General features: G+C 41.2%; 1 protein-coding gene across 10 annotated transcripts in view; it reads left to right on the forward strand.

Moving 5' to 3' along the window:
* Positions 1-16,794, forward strand: part of ulk4 (unc-51 like kinase 4) — a 73,780-nt gene that overhangs the window by 13,493 nt on the left and 43,493 nt on the right. For 9 of the 10 annotated variants that reach the window (XM_018763083.2, XM_018763082.2, XM_018763087.2 and 6 more), the window contains exons 18-22: positions 2,842-2,949; positions 3,919-4,005; positions 9,489-9,650; positions 11,252-11,434; positions 14,018-14,145. In XM_018763083.2, coding sequence (XP_018618599.1) covers positions 2,842-2,949; positions 3,919-4,005; positions 9,489-9,650; positions 11,252-11,434; positions 14,018-14,145 — 668 coding nt within the window. The remainder of the gene's footprint in view (positions 1-2,841; positions 2,950-3,918; positions 4,006-9,488; positions 9,651-11,251; positions 11,435-14,017; positions 14,146-16,794) is intronic. The other variant, XM_018763085.2, reaches the window with a different exon arrangement.

Genomic DNA, 16,794 nt, shown 5'->3' on the forward strand with positions numbered 1-16,794 from the left:
TACTCAGAGGAATACCGCAATCAAGGGAACGGTTCCAGACCTGCCTCTTCTCAGGTATTGATCCCCTGCACCTCATCAAACCAGATTTATTTTCATCAATCCCTGTTAATTAACAGTGGTCCTTTTAAAGTGGCCCTTAAAGTAAATTTGCTGCTTCATTGCACATAGGAGGCTGTAGTTCTGTGAACTTAAATAGGATGCACTGAGAAGTGGAATAAGCACCTTTCCTCAAATGCTTTCCTGTAATTCAGTTCAATATGCTTCACTGTTATGGTGCATTGCCAAATTAGGATGGAAAAGACAGAAATTAAGTTAGAAATTATATCAATACGATGCTATAACTGTTATATGACTTATTCTTACTAATGCCATCAGCATTAAGAATAAATGTTTATTGCTTGATCATTGCCACATCATCTAATTTCTAATGGTCTTAACTTGGCCTCTGTTGCTCTCATTTTTAATTTCTTAAAATTGTCCACTGAGTTGAGAGGTCTGTGCAACCACTACAAGAGTAGTATACCAGTACAAGAGAGTAATCCAAATAGCTTATTAGCATGCTTTCTGAATGAGTTGCTTTTTAAATCATTAAAGATGCCCATCTGTTAGAGGGGAAATCTCCTTGTTTTCAGCACCTGTGGACCACTGTCTGAAAACTATGTGTTTGATGGACCATCACAGAAGCTTCTGATAATTTACCATAAATGGTTCCTTTTTTCTTTTTTTGTGTTTATGCAAACGTTAGATGCCTTCAATCATCTGAAGCTAGACGATCATAGAATGCCGTCGTGTAACCCGTTTTAATGAGTATTCCTTTATCTTTATAATGCATTAAAATCAAAATAGTTTGAACATTTTTTTTTTAATTTGTTCTATTGAACTGGACTTGTGGTGTTTTTCCTCTTTACACACATTTAATTTTCCATAGGATTTGTTTCTTCATGGAGATGCTTTCCTTAGTTAGTTTCACCCAGAATAAAATGGGTATGTACATTTTGTTATTCCATTCCTGCCATTTTAATTAATTTATATATATCAGGACAAAAAAAAAAAAGCCCCTGTAACCTAAGTTCCCATGCTCCCTCAGTAAGCCCCTCAGGGGTGTTCACCGTAAACAGAGCTGTCTGCGCCCTGGAAGGTCAGGCCTCCACCAAGGCTCAGAGCTTTTCCACAGTGTCATGGGGCAGAAAGGGTGTCAGCCTCAAACTTCACCCAGCAGGTGGAGAAAACGTGTCCCTGGCTGAAACGCACCGGGCATGAGAAGCAGCCCCCAGCATCTGTTCCCTACGAAGTGGCCGTTTAAGTTATTTACCAGGAGAAAAAGGAGCTTGGCGGAGAGGCAGGCCATTTGCATAGCACCCTGCTGGGAGAGATGCTGCAGCAAGCACGTAGACACCCCACCCCCTCCTGGCTGAGAGACAGAGATGGAGACTGACACTCATTCTGGGGACAAGGTAGTCTCTGAAATATTCTCCTTTTCTTCCCCCATTTTAATCGGTTGCTTCACCAGTGTAGGGTCGTCGTGGATGGAAGTCTGTCCTGGAATATAGACAGAATGCCAGTTCATTGCAGCGCAAGAAATATTATCATTGTTGTTGCTGCTGTTTGGTTGAATTCTTTGCTCAAGTGTTTTACAGGCTCCCTTTCAAGGCTTGGAATTGTCAACCCTGTGTTTATGTGTATGCCCTTGACCATTGTGTTATCTAATCCCATTGTGTCGACTGTCTGATCTCATTGTGCCGATTTGAGAGTTTGTCAGGGTATGTAACACCCTTTTAGGGAGCACTAGCAGGGTCTAGAACTCTGTTGATATACCCAGAGATCCTGTAATCTCTGTTTTTGTATCCATATGTCTTATAGGTCTTCTGTGCTGTGCCTTGAGTTAGTATTCATTTGTTACCAATAGCTGTATCTCTAGTGTAGGACCATGGTGGTCCAGAGACTTATTTTGAGAGCATGGAATGTGAGGCTGGGTGTACTCTGGCTTTGATACTAGTCCATCACAAGAGAATCACATATACATATTCATTCATTCATTATGGCCAGTGTAGAGTCCCCAATTCTCTTGAAGCACATGTCTTTAGACTGTGGGAGGAAACCAGAGCATCCAGAAGAAACCTGCACAAACATGGAGAGAAGGTTAAAAATTCCACACATAATGAACTTGATTCAAACCCACGTCTGAACCGAAAACCCAGGAGCTTTGACAGCTCAGCGTTACTCAAGTGCATCTCCATGCCACCCAAATCCAAGTGCGACTGACAAATTTAGATAATTACCTGGCAAAGTGCTTTCATGACTTGACAAGCTAATTGTATTCTGTCTGTAACACAATTAGCTTTACTTTGGTCACAAACACCCTTCAACAAAATTGTTTAATGTAGCTCCCTTTCTTGCCAGTTTACCCTTGGAAAGCTTTTAACAAAAGATATTAGTGATTTTTTTGTAAATAACTAGCACTAAGAAGAAAATTAGGTGAAACTGAAACAAAGACAGATGCTGCTGGTGAATATTGGATTAAGAACAAACACTGTCAGCCATTTTGACTGCTTTACAGTACCAAGTAATTGTTTACAGAAAATATACGTAGGTGACCACAGGTAATGGTGAATCTACAAAAGTATGTAGCTGACAGGTCAGAGGCAACCCAAGAACATACGCATGCTGCTACTTTGGTTAAAATGGTAATAGTGTCATCCCTTTTGATGCTCCATGGGTAACACCAGCTTTTATGATGATGTGGTTAAATTTTTGAAATCATATAGCAAGGAAGCTAAAGTGTGAGTCATGCTGAGTTCTGAGAGGTTTTGAAAGGCACCTCTCTCTGTGCTACCCCCGCAGGCTGTGGCCACTCTCACGGAGCTCGTCCGGGAGAACTTCAGGAACAACAAGCTGAAGCAGTGCCTGCTACCATCACTGGGGGAACTGATGTACCTCGTTGCCCGTCAGGTAGGCGGTACATGGAAGCTACTCAGCCCTCCAAACTATGTGTGGAAAATGGCACCGCTCGACATGTGCATGGGAACAAGGGGCCACGGAGGTGAGCTTTCCTCAATGATGTGTCTGAGAAAGGACACAAGGGCACTCTGACTTGAAAAGGTTTGTGAAGATTACTGAAGCGTTCTTGCACTTCTGCGTACATAAAGACTCTTACTCATACCCGTTATGAAAGCCATATTCAAACCATTAACTCTAGGTATGCCTTAGATAAGGTGTGTAGCTCCTTTTTATGCCCCACTTCAAGGTTAATAAGGTAAGGTAAAGGTGTAGATGGCTACTGTTAACCATATGCCAGGATTCTTAAGTCTAGTAGTTTAATTATTTAAAAATCTTACTTTATTAAAAGGAGCTGTGCAGTTATATTGAGAAGGCTCCAATGCTGCTTTAAAATCATATTCACTGGGAGAAAAAAAAAGTGAAATAAAAGAGAGAAGATGATGTTTCCAAAGCGTTGACTTGTTTCTATAGTCTGCTTCCTGTGCCCACTTTCTAAAGCCCAGTCACTTAGAGAAAGTGTGTAGGACTCCCCATTCAGCAAGTGCAGATTGCCGGAAAAGAAAGGAAGTAAAGGCAGTTTGGCGGACTGTTCTTGATGTGCAATGAAAATGATGTTTATGTAAATAATAAAACAAAGAGTTCTGAAAAGCCAAAAAATCTTGCAGTAAATGTGTTCTGAAAGCCATCCAGTACTGATAATGCACTGGCGTTGACTTGACATGTTTTCAATCCACAGTTAAGCTTAAGCAGCTTTCTGAACCTGCCACTCAGGAATTGTCTCTGTCAGTGAGGAGCATTATTTGTGAAATGCTTTATTTATTTACTGTAATTATGATGTTTTCTCCCCTACCCCTTCGAAGGAGCAGCTGGCATATGTCTCTGCGACTCTAACTCCTTTCCCCCTTGCCTCTCCTTACCCAGCAGGAGGAGAAGGAGGAACCCCCAGGAGGAACGTGGGCCATTCCTGCCGCTTCCTACACCGTGTTAATGAGGTGCCTTCGGGAGAGGGTGAGACTTTGGCGCATGCCACGGCCGCTCGCAGCGGGAGGTGGGGGAGGGGTGGTGCAGGGGTGCTCACAGTAATGATCCTCCTGCACGCCCCGCAGGCGTTGTTTGCCCGTCGCAAGTCAAGGGCAACGCAGCAAGTGCCTTGTCAGCGCTGTCACGTTGCTTCCTCAGAACGCCTGCTGCAGCATGGTGCAGTGGTGTAGCCCCCTGCTGCAATTAGTCCTGGGAAATGCACAGAGGCCTGGGGTTACTGGTCACAGATGGTCTGCTATGAGCCAGTTGGGTTTGATGTGTTTGTTTGCATGTGTATATGTATATGTGTAAATATATCACCTGATAGTACTTACACTTTTTTTCCTAAAAATCATTTGTTTTGAGGGAGTCTTTAAACCAACAGGCTATCAGTAAGGGAGAGTAAGTAGCACAGTGGATAGTGCCATTCCCTTCCTCTCAGAAGACCAGGTTTGACCTGGGATTGAATCTCAGCTTCTGTTGTAGTACCCTTGAGCAAGGTACTTGCCCTAAACTAATACAGTAAAAATTACCCAGATGTACAACTGTTAAATCATTTTTAGTAAATACGAACCCAGCATTGTAATTCGTTTTGGAGAGAAACATCAGTTAAATGAATATTTAACATAATTTTAATTATTTTGAATGGACAAGAAAGAATTTGAGAACGCGCACACGAATTGGGACTGTGTTTGACACATAGCACATATGTCGAATCACATTTCCATCACAAGAATTAGTTTTACTTAACTCTTTATAACATGAAGTATCACGTAACATAACACTAGATTTGTTCTGTATTCCAGCTAAGCTAAACATTAAATTTGACATTTAATACCATGTTGTGGAGTGACTAATCACTGCTCAGCCATGTCTGTGTGAGAGAGTCCTTGAATTAGGCAGCTTGTAAAGAGAACTGGAGCATACTCTTGAGTTTGCCATCCAGGCTGTATAATAAACATCTGTGAGAGGGACACTGAGAGGACAGCTATGAATTATACAAAAAAGCCAGTGTGTCAGTCGTTGCACATCTTGTGGATGGACTGAGGCCAAGCTGCCTAAGAGAGCACAAGGGAAAATTCTCAAAATGACTCAAAAGTTTCGACATATCAGCATGCATTTTTCTGTGTCAGATTCATACACATACTTGTTCTATCAATATTATTTAATATTTCAGTTAAAACTGAAATATTCCAAGCTTTTAAAAAAAATGACATTAAATCATTTAAAAGTTGTATTTCTTCATTCTACTTTTAAATACCGCTTTTTGTAGTATGTGTAGCACTTTATTTATTCAAGTGATTGATATGTGTCAGGTGATAAAACCTTGTTTTTCCACACTACAGTTGTCTCAAAGTTGTTATAACTTCTTGCATTAATATAATGGGCTTTGCATGTGTACCATGTGCGAGATGCTACCATAGATACCTGTGTACTGCCTTCATGGGTAATTACAGAATCGTGGAGCCCTTTCTAAAAACCGTAATGAGGAGGGTAATAAAATGGTATTGCAGCTACTGCCATCCCAACTCATAAACTGCCTTTGCTTTCAAAAGTGTTGTTGTTTAGTGATAGAGAGAAGACATGCATAAGAGATAATCCATAGCACAGCCAAGCTCCAATAAGCAGAGTAATCATGGAAGTTATATTTGGATTTTTATTAAGCTTTTTTTTAATTTATTATTTTGATTTATTGCTGTGTTGAAGGTAGCCAACAAATCTGGTTTGTCCTCTTGGGAAGAACAAAAGAAAATTGAGGTTTAAGATTTATGTTGTGGCATGCAGTGTAATGAGGAAGAGGACCAGATGTGAGCATTAAGAAATGATTCACACTCATGAAGATGTTCCCTGGAGCAGGGGATGAACCTTCAGCAAATGGACCATTGACATGATTCACTTCTTTCAAAAGAAGCAGAACTGGGGGCATGATACTGCAGGTCCCCTCTGTTTGACTAAACTGTAGTACACACGGTAGACATTCATTACTTTCAGCCTCGGTCTTCTTTAACAGATGGCCCTTTTTTATTGAGCCACCTTGTCAGTCTGCACCAAACACTGACATCTCCAATAATATGCTTTCCACTGAACTTCAGCAATAACTTGAAGCTTTATAAATTCAAAAGTGAAATAATCCCATTTTATTTTAATGTCTTTTTTGGAGGTTTAAAATTCATCCTATGTCTACAAGTGCTAAGGGTTTTTAACCTTGATGACACATTGCACCCTTGGTTTCATGCTTAAAGGCACTCTTGCAGCATTAGCTGGGGTGTGAAAGATCATATACATAACACTCCTTGGCTGTTCAGTGGAGTGGAACAGATTTTTCCATTTCTCCACCTGTGGTTGCTTCATAGTTCCAGTCACAAGGTGTCCAAAAATTGAAAGCTCACCAGGTCTCAGTCTTGGCCCTGATGTTGTAGATTGAACTCTCTCTGTTCCTCAAACTGCTGAGTCTCTTGTAGTATTCCTAGAGAGTAGCAAAACTCATCTTTTTGAGACCCTTGTCTAATTCAGTTAGTCTTTCACCTTCTGTTACTCTTACCTACATGTTTCTCTATTTCTGTGTTGTTTTTGTTGACAGCAGTATATGGGCTTGGAAAATGGTGGTGTGATTCAAACATGCTGTTTGTGGTTGTTTCTAAAGCTATGTATGCATGTACCTGCTTACTCTGAGTTGTACATCTCTTTGGAGAAAGATGTCTGACAAATGTAGATAAATTTATACATTTATCAATTGGATGTAATGAGAACTTGCTCTGTCCACAGTTCAGTAAATGATTTCTACCCTTAATCGTTGTAAGGTGATTAGTTATTCTGACCTGAGGCTTGCATAATCACATATACACATGCTGTTGCTGAGCAGTGTTACGGCATACTGTTCAAAGTATAGTAATCCAATTCATGTTTGCCAACAAGCGATTGGACTGGGTTTTAATAGCCTCATAACATTTAACAGAACCTTGTTCCAGACCTCATGGGTTTTTAGATTTTTAACTCAATGTATCTGTGAAATGGCAGAGAATTGGTTTAATTAGGCGTTTGACATTGTTTTGCGGGGGGAAAAAATTAAAGGCATGGAAGCTGCTCAAGTGGAAGCAGTTCCCTTTGTTTCAATATATAGTCCTCTTTCTGTGTGAAACCATGATTAATGTACTTTATTTATTCCCTTCCATGTGCACACATACACATACTCTAGATAAATGTGCATGAGTTCTTCTAGGTTAATGTAATCACGACACTTCTGTGTGGGTAGCATACATCTTTTTATTTTTTCTACCTTTTAAAGGCTCCTTTCTAAGTAAGATTTTACAAAATCAAAGTGAAATTTGTTCCCATTCATGCTGTAACACAACATGCAAATCAGATTGATTTTTTTGTTCTAAAAACCAGGTTGACAAAAAAAGAGGGGATGGTAATGAAAGAGTTGGCTCGCAGTCATCATTTACATAGTGCTTTCTTTTGGTCCAGGTGTTGAGGTGCTTCAAAAGGAAATAATTACAGCCGGGCACATGTTCCCAGCAATGAAACCGCAGTGTCTCTGGGCTCCTCTCATTTTCTCACTCTTAGAAACCACGAGACTATCGACACTATAAAGAGTTCAATGACAACTCTGAGTATAAAATCCCACCAGGCTTTGCTCTCACTGCACATTCTTGATGCCTGTTTCTCAATAATTTTATTTAGCTTAGCAGTTCTTCTTTATTGATGTGTGTTCCGTGGTGTTTTTTTTTTTTTTTTTACTCTTCAGTTAACTTTTTCCAAATGATCTTTAATTTCTTGTACAGTTTATTTTGTTTAATCTCCAGCGGAACAAAGTATCTTTCCACTTGATCCTGGATGTTTTAATAATGGATACTCTTTAAACTGAATGGCACATAGACCACTTTTAAGAAAATAAATAATGAAATAAAAGATTTGATTGAAATGCAGCTGTGCACACAGATTTAATGAGGCGGTACTGGAAACTGGGACTGTTTTATCGGTCTGTTTTTATTGCTGCATTTTTCTCTATGACTGAAATCCCTTTTTTTTTTTTATATAATTTATTTTAAAAAAAAGATGTTCGTGCTAATGAGTATTGGCTGCTGTATAATTAAAAGACGATACTCCCCTGTGTGCTAATTAGACTGTTGTCCTGTTGAATGTGCTCTAGTGTGTCATAACAAGTCGTCCTGCTGTCTGAAGGGGGTGCAGAGGGGCACAGTGTATTTCTGGAGTCAATTATGGCCCCTCCCCCAGTGCCTCGCTTTTACGTAACCATCGGCCACTGTGTCCTTGTGACCTTCCAGTTTGCCGTTTGGTGAATCTCCGGTTCCATGCAAGAAGTGCCAGTTTAATTCTGGGATTTCATGTCTCTCCCCCCCACCCCTCCTTCCTTGCATCAGAGCATGTGTTCATTTGTCAGAATAACAGTTTAATTATTCATTTTATTTTTATGAACTGTATCTGACCCTGCTCTCTAGAGAGAGGTGAGTGAAACCACTCATGGCCGCTGGCTGGAAATGCATGAAGACAGCGACTGATTTACGCGCTGACTATGGGGTCCAAGCCTGATCGCTGCCTCAGAGTTTTTCAAAGCATACCCTGTTCTGTTTGTTTATACTCCAGAAGTATATGTTTGGCAGCATGGATGTTTAAATAACTCCTTTCTCACCCACAGTGTGTTTGTGTGTGCACTTGCTTAATATGGAAGCTGGAAAGGGCTATTTAATTTCCAGTTTTACAGTATGGGAGAAATAATTCATGTCAAGAAAAATATATACTGCAGATGCAAGAAAAATTCAAAATCGGTTAATTTGGTTAACCATATGTTTCAAAGTCTGGTTTTCCCTTTCCAGTAAAGGCTCCAATAAATCGTTTTTTTCAAGGGGGAAAAAAAACAATAGCGTTATGATGTAATATAATGAAATCTGTTCACGAAAGTTCAAAGTTTCCCTTTTCATTTTTTCCTCTTTAGTGACGTGTACTTTAGACTGTTGCTTCTGTTAATTCTCAGTGTGTTCTGTCTGCTCTTCTTCAAATGTCAAGTACTGATGTCATTTTATTGACAAGTGATGTTCACCTGGGTAATTATTTCAGAAAGCCAGCTGGAATAATGTCATTTTTTTGTATTTTTTCGTTTGTATTTGTGTCAGAGTTAACATCAGTAATACCTAAGGTGGATTTCACTTTAACAAAAGCACATTTTGAACACTTCTCTAATTTCAGTTATTTGGGTTTGTGAAGAATTAATTGAACTAGGCTATATATAGGCTTGGAAGTGTAGAAGTTTATTTTGAGATGTGCAATGTAGCGAGGAGAAAGGAAAGGGATTCTAGGACAGATGTGAGCTAAATGTTAAATGATTCACATTTTTGTAAAAGATATGGGTGATGACAGGCATTTACCTCAGTTTACACTTTTAATGCTTGTCTCTGAATTACAGACTGTGCCTGTTCATTTTTAGCCTCTGTCACTGCTGTGCTCCGCAGGAAGAGTTGGTGGTAAACCACATAGCCGCAAAGACTGTGGAGAACATCTGCACCACGCTATCCCATCATGCTAAGGCCTTTGTCACGGGCGAGATTGGACCCTTGCTGTGGTACCTCTTCACTCATTCCACAGTGGACTCGCTCCGGGTCACTGCCATATCGGTGAGGGTCCTTTGCAACAAACGTAGTTACTGAACTCCTGTCTGATTTGATTTCTTAATCTGTGAAATCTTTTAGACCTTAAAAAAACTGAAATGGATAGTACACAAGCCAATGCATTTTAGAAATACAGAGTGATGGTACTAATGTAAAACGGTGAACAGTGCTTTACTACACTGCCGCTTCGTAGAGGTTAGGGTACTAAAGGATATGACTTTAGGGTTAGGGTTAAACACCCCCATAACCCAAATCTCAACATATCCCATGGCAAGCTGAAAACCATTGGTGTTTATTTGTAGTTTTAATATTTTAAACTCATTTGTATTTATAAGAATACTGCGTGAAGCAATTTCTTCTTCAGCTTCTAGCAACTCTGTTTGCATTTATGATGCATTTTGTTGATATGTGTAGAAGAAAGGCCCAGAATACTTAACTAGTACCACTGTTAAATTCACTGATGGATAGCTTTTATTTTTATTACTTTGAATTGAATGACATCCTTTCCTTGAATGAGAAATGTGTGACTAGTTCAAGTTTCATTTAAACAACAAGACATATTGACCTAATTGTTTGAACTCTAGAGGGGCACGGTGGCGCAGTGGGTTGGACCGGGTCCTGCTCTTCAGTAGGTCTGGGGTTCGAGTCCCGCTTGGGGTGCCTTACGACGGACTGGCATCCCGTCCTGGGTGTGTCCCCTCCCCCTCCGGCCTTACGCCCTGTGTTGCTGGGTAGGCTCCGGTCCCCCGTGACCCTGTATGGGACAAGCAGTTCCGAAAGTGTGTGTGTGTGTGTGTGTGTGTGTGTGTGTGTGTGTGTGTGTGTGTGTGTGTGTGTGTGTGTGTGTGTGTGTGTGTGTGTGTGTGTGTGTGTGTGTGTGTGTGTGTGTTTTAACTCTTCTACTGAAAGAGTGCCTTATCTTGTGAAAGACAAATTAATTTGATCCAAAAGAAAAATAAAGGTACTTACAAGCATTTCATTGATGGATTACTTGCATTTAAGAGAAAGCCATTCTTGAAATCTTAATTAAACAGAGCTTGTCCACCAGCCACAGAAATCTGTCATGTTTGTCCTGGTATCTATCAGGACCATCCCTTATACCAGGTGGTTTGTCATTTGCTATGGTAGGCAACATAAAATACATGTAGATATTTTTCCACAATTATGATAATCCACCTGTCTGGAGCAGTGGCTCTTTTTTTTTTTTTTTCCTTTCCTCCTCTCCTCTCCTTTATGCTGTTCTACTGTGCATTTAAGCTTGTTGGTCTGGCAGGCCCCAGAATGTGTCTTCTCTCGCCCCCACTTTCGGGTGGGTCTTCTGTCCCTTGTCGCTGCCATTAACAAGACAGATGCAAGCTGTGCTGGAGGCAAAGGCTTGGTTGATTAGCACTTCCCAAACTCCGACAGGTGTTGCAGTGGACTCCATCGAATTGCCTTGCCATGGCATCATGAAACCACCTGGGATTCTCCTCCTGTGACGTATCTATTCCTGATAATTTGCTTCTGTATTTTTGTCACAAGCGAGTGGGAGAGAAGAAGCATGTCCACGTCACTGTGGTCCCACGAGACGGACATTTCCTTACCAGGTCTGTCTCTGCTGTCCATAGGCCCTCTGTAGGGTGACACGCCACTCAGCCACTGCATTTCAGAGCGTCATTGACAAGGTGGGCCTGCCCGCCATCCTAGACTGCCTGGCTTCAGGGATCAACCGTGTTCAGCAGTACCTCCTCACCATGTTTGCTGCCATCCTCTCCCATGGGGCCAACGTGCAAAGGCTTATCCAGGACAGGGTAAGTACAGTGCAGCAGTGTCTGTTGCCATAGTGTGAACTCTCAGCCTCAGTGGATTTAAGTTTCAAGTTTATTGTCATAGATGCAAGTACCATGTACATGTATCATGAAAATCTTCCTGAATGCTTCTCCACAGACTATGGACAAAGACAATAGAAATACTGCACAAACAAAACAATGACTGAGTAGTGCAACAGCAATAGCAATAAATAATAACAGTAGTAACAATAATGCCAGTTGACGGTCGGAGAACTCGGAACGAGAGAATGAGAATGCTTAAAGTGGCAGTGTAATTTACCAATGTGCTTGGGTGGAGCAGTACAACTCTAGTTACTAAAGGTTGCACGTTGGTTAGTGTTGTATACTCTTACAGCCATGGGGTAAAAGCCGTTCCTGTACCTAGCTGCGCGGGTTCGAATAGACCTAAGCCGTTTTGCAGATGGCAGGGAAGAGAAAAGTGCCCGTGCGGGGTGACTATGATCTCTCATGATGCGCATCGTCTTTCTGAGGCAGTGTGTGGTGTAGGTGTCCTGGACTGCTGGTAGCTGTCTGCCTATGATTTCCTGAGCTCTTTTGACCATCCTCTGTAGGGCTTTCTTGTCCTGTATGGAGCAGCTGCCACTCCAGGATGTAATACACCCTGTGAGGACGGACTCCACAGCACACCTGTAGAAAGTGGTTAGGACTGTAGTGGACATCCTGGCTTTCTTCAGACGCCTGAGGAAGTGGAGGCGTTGATGGGCCTTTTTGATGGTTGATACTGTGTGCTCAGTCCATGAGAGTTTGGCAGCAGGGGTGACCCTGAGGAATTTGAAGCTGTTGATCCTCTCTACAATGTCCCCTCCTATGTAGATGGGTGCCTGAACCGTATCCTGTTTCCTGAAGTCAATCACCAACTCCTTAGTTTTACTGACATTGAGAGACAGGTTGTTGTCCTGGCACCACTCTGCCAGGAGCCTCACCTCCTCTCTGTAGGTCGTCTCTTCGTTGTTGGTGATCAGACCCACAATGGTGGTATCGTCAGCAAACTTTATGATGGTGTTGGTTGGAGCTGTGACTGGCCACACAGTCATGTGTTGAACAGGGAGTATAGCACTGGGCTCAGGACACTTCCCTGTGGAGTGCCAGTGTTGAGGATCAGTGGGGAGGAGGTATTACTGCCAATCCGCACACACTGGGGTCTGTTGGTGAGGAAATCCAGGATCCAATTGCACAATGCAGCACTCAGTCCCAGCTCTAGTCGTTTCTGGATCAGCTTGGTTGGGATGACTGTTAAATGCTGAGCTATAATCTACAAACAATAGCCTTGCATAGCAGTTTTTATTGTCCAGGTGAGACAGAATGGTGTGAAGTGTGTGTGATATCCCGTCTTCAGTGGATCTGTTGTGGCAGTAGGCAAACTGCAGTGAGTCCAGAGTGTCTGGGATGGTGTCCTTAATGTGTCCCAGCACCCAGCCTCTCAAAGCATTTAGAGTTAATTTCTGCAAAAGTAACCAGATTTGAACTTCTCTCAAGCCCAGGCTTATTTACGCTACAGCATCCTCCAACACTAATTGGCCGTTAGCCATGGATGCAGTGGTTGCTGTGCATTGAGGAGGTGCATGTTGTCTCATTGTCCCTCTCGAGTGTGGACAAATAAGAGGATGTTAATCCCCCTGCCCACAGAGAGCTGGAAAAAGACAGTGAAAATGCAGATAACACTGAAATTGTGTGGAGGGGAGAGAGAGCTCTCCTTCTGTGGCTCATTAATAAGTACAGAAACTGTTACTCCTCTTTATTACTGACAGGAAACTTTAGTATGCAAAAAACATGGACTGAATACGTCCAGTTAGATTAAAACTTCAGCCCACAGTTGCCAGTTGGTTTAATTTTTTTCTTCCTGTTAAAACCTAAAATTAGTAGTCTCGGGTATGTTTTCAGTAGTGATTTATGATACTCAGTATTTAGATTAAATGTTAGTTTTCTTAAATCAGCTTCATGTATTATTTTTTAAACTCACCACATTAATACAGTTGTCCAGTGCATAACCCAAGAGGCACGTGGCAGTTTGTCAAACCGTAACATATGGTGTCTTTAATATTCATGTAGCTTTCAGCAATTTCAACCCATCTAGCCTACTAATTTATTGTATCACTGTTATTTTCTAACACATAATAATATCCTCATCTGCAAAACTGATCTATTAGTGACGCATTGCTCCAGAATTATTGTATTCAGCCCTTAATCCCATGTGGAAATCAACTGGAAAATGAAATGAAATTTTAAAAGGCTCTTTATGTTTTCTTAATATACAGCAGAGGTTGCCTTTAGTTGGATTTAATTAAACCTTGTGGAATTTGGATTTACTCTTTGCAGTTACGAAATTTGATCTGGAGGAAACATCTTAGTTGATGTTGAGTTTATGCTATATATTCAGTATTATGAACATGAACCAGTTATATTGGTTCATTGAATATTATTTTAAATATTGCATTTTCACATGTATCAAGCTGCAGATTCCTTGACTTCTGATTGCCAGTAATTTTCCATGTTTTTCCTTTGTATCCAAGGCAGTGTTGTATAACCTTGAGCTTTAACTCACAGGACTTAACGGCGAAGGTTGTTCGAGCACTCGAGAGCCCATTCCCTATGATCCGGGCAAAGGCCTTCCTGGTGCTCCTGCAGGTGCTTTCCTGCAGCCGAGAGGTGCTGCTCCTGTGCTGTAACTCCAGGTATCTCAACATTTACAAGCATTCCTACATATACACACACACAAAAATCACTTGTTCAGTTATGAAGTTATGTTGGCCTGGGATCAAATCCAGGACACAGAGGGCAAAGCTAGGTTGCACTCGCAATGCCAAACCATCAGAGTACACACAGTCATGCTCTAAGGGCAGTTTCTATTCTCCCAAAATATATTTTTGACTGTGAGAGGGAACCAAAGCACATCTACACAGACACGAGAGTATGTAAACTCAACATACAGCTAGATTCAAACACACAGCCCAGGAGTTGTGAGACACCGATAACATTTGGTACACCAGCATGCCACGCATTTATTTGTATAAAATGACTTCAATAAAGGTTTGCTGCTTGGGACAGCTGACAGCATAGCAGTTACAGCTGCTGCATTTGGATCCAAAAGCGGCTGGTTCGAATCTTACCTATCTCTGTAGTACCCTTTAGCAATGTACTTGTCGTGAATTGCCTCAGTAAAAATTACTCATCTGTGTAAATGGGTAAGTAGTTGTAGGTATTCTAACGTTGAAAGTAGTTTTAGAGAATCAGCTAAATGAATAAATGTAAATGTACTTTCCATGCTGCTGAGCAATGCTGATGTGCTCAGTAAAAGGTGTTTAATGTGCTGTGGACAAAAACCAAATTACATATTAATCTGTTTTCCATGTTTTTGCAGATCGTAGACGTATGTAGCATTTGCAGGGGTGTGAACTACAGATGCATGTGCTTCCACTAAGTCAGGACCTTGCTAGAACTGCAGGGGGGTTGGGCTCAAAACTGAAGGGAGATTGATTGTAGATTAAAAATGTGACTATTGTTGAAAGCTGGTCTGCTAACCCCCCCATGTCATTCAAAGTTCACTTTTATTCTAAAAATAATAGAACAGTGAAATTAGTTTCATCAAATGACTTAGTGGTGAGGGTAATGGCTCTCAGTAATACAGTGCATAGATAGCTTCAGCAAGAGATAAATCGAATCCAATTTATTTTAGACTTAAGCTGTGTTGTTCCATGTTAAGCTCTCCAGAGTAACTGTAGGTAAAAGTCCCTTTGAACTCTACAGAGTCCCAAATCAATTTTTTTTTAATGAAAGATGGTTATTTAGTGAGTCTGAAGAGAGTATCTACCCCTTTGTCTCTGTCCTTCGGGCAGAGACACCTGACATGTTGTAGAGTATTCTGTGGCATAACCTAAAGGTGGTGTTAAATTCACCTTCCAAATGAAAAAACCGAGTCCACCATTAACGGTTCTTATTTTCATAACTTTTTTTTTTTTTTAACAATGCAAAGTTAATTCTGACTGTATTTCTTGAGGGTCATAGTTCTGAACTACCTGTTAAGACTATTTTTCAGAACAAATTTAGCACAAGAGGCAATAGACAGACTGCTGTTCAACTTTGGTCCCTTAAGGCCAAGTAATATGCATTTAAGTGGTTGAGTGGGTTGGTTTGCAGAGCTATGCTCCACTTAGTTGGTGACAACAGACTGTGTGAATTAAGTGTGAAACATGTTTAAAATGGACAATATTTTGAAGTGAAGCATTGTTTATACTGGAGAGAATAGCAGCACGGTGGCAGAGCGAGTAGCGCTGCTGTCTCACAGCGCCTGGGTGGTTTGAGAGAACGTGGGTTCGATCCCTGCTCAGTCTGTGCGGAGTTTGCATGTTCTCCCCATGTCTGCATGGGTTTCCTCTGGGTGCTCTGGTTTCCTCCTACAGTCCAAAGACATGCTGTTCTGGTTCCCCCATAGTGTGTGAGTGACAGGGAGAGAGAGTGTGTTCCACTGATGTATGGATGAGTGACCCAGTGTAAGTAGTGTATCTGGCAGTGTAAGTCACCGTGGTGAATACGGTGTGTGGGCTGATAAAACTACATAGAGTTCATTAGAAGTTACTTTGGAGAAAAGCATCTGCTAAATAAATAAATGTAAATGTAGAGAATCTAAAGTACCTTTTTTCAATTTCATTTTACCATACAAGATTCGGCCACTTATAAAACATGTTCAGAGATTGTTTAGTCACATTAACTAGGTATCTTGACCTGTGCCCTGAATGGCCTCAGAAAAAAAACTGTACTCTAGTTTACACTCCTGCCTATGTCAGGGTTGCTTCAGTCCCAGATGGCCAGGTCCAAGTGGAGTTTGTTCCAGCTGAACAGTGAACTCATTTCACATTCTGAGTTCTTACTGGTGTGAGGAAAGCTCTAGGAAAGCTTCTAGAACTGGTCCTCCAGGACTGGAGTTGTGACCCTGCTTTAGATGAACCACTCCAGTTAGGAATATGAGCAAAGAGACGACATCCCAAACCTTTAGGTAGAGATATGGTTGTCCCTGAGAACACAATCTGAAATGAAATGTCTGTCAGCATTTCTTATTTATTTTAATAATTTAAAAGTGAAGAATGTCCTCTATAAGGTTCATTAGGCATTGACGTTAGCTGGTAGCCTAATGGTTAGCGCTATTCCTTTTGGATCCAGATGTCACAGGTTCAATCCCCACCTCTGGCTGTAGTACCCTTGAGCAAGGTATTTACCCTATATTGCTCCTGTAAAATTACCCAGCTGTGTAAATAAGCATAAGCTTGTTATAACTGTAACTTTAACATTTTAAGTCACTTTGGAGAAAAGCATCAGAAAAATGGATA

This window comes from Scleropages formosus, chromosome 18, assembly GCF_900964775.1.
Source record: "Scleropages formosus chromosome 18, fSclFor1.1, whole genome shotgun sequence".
Taxonomy (NCBI): Eukaryota; Metazoa; Chordata; class Actinopteri; order Osteoglossiformes; family Osteoglossidae; genus Scleropages; species Scleropages formosus.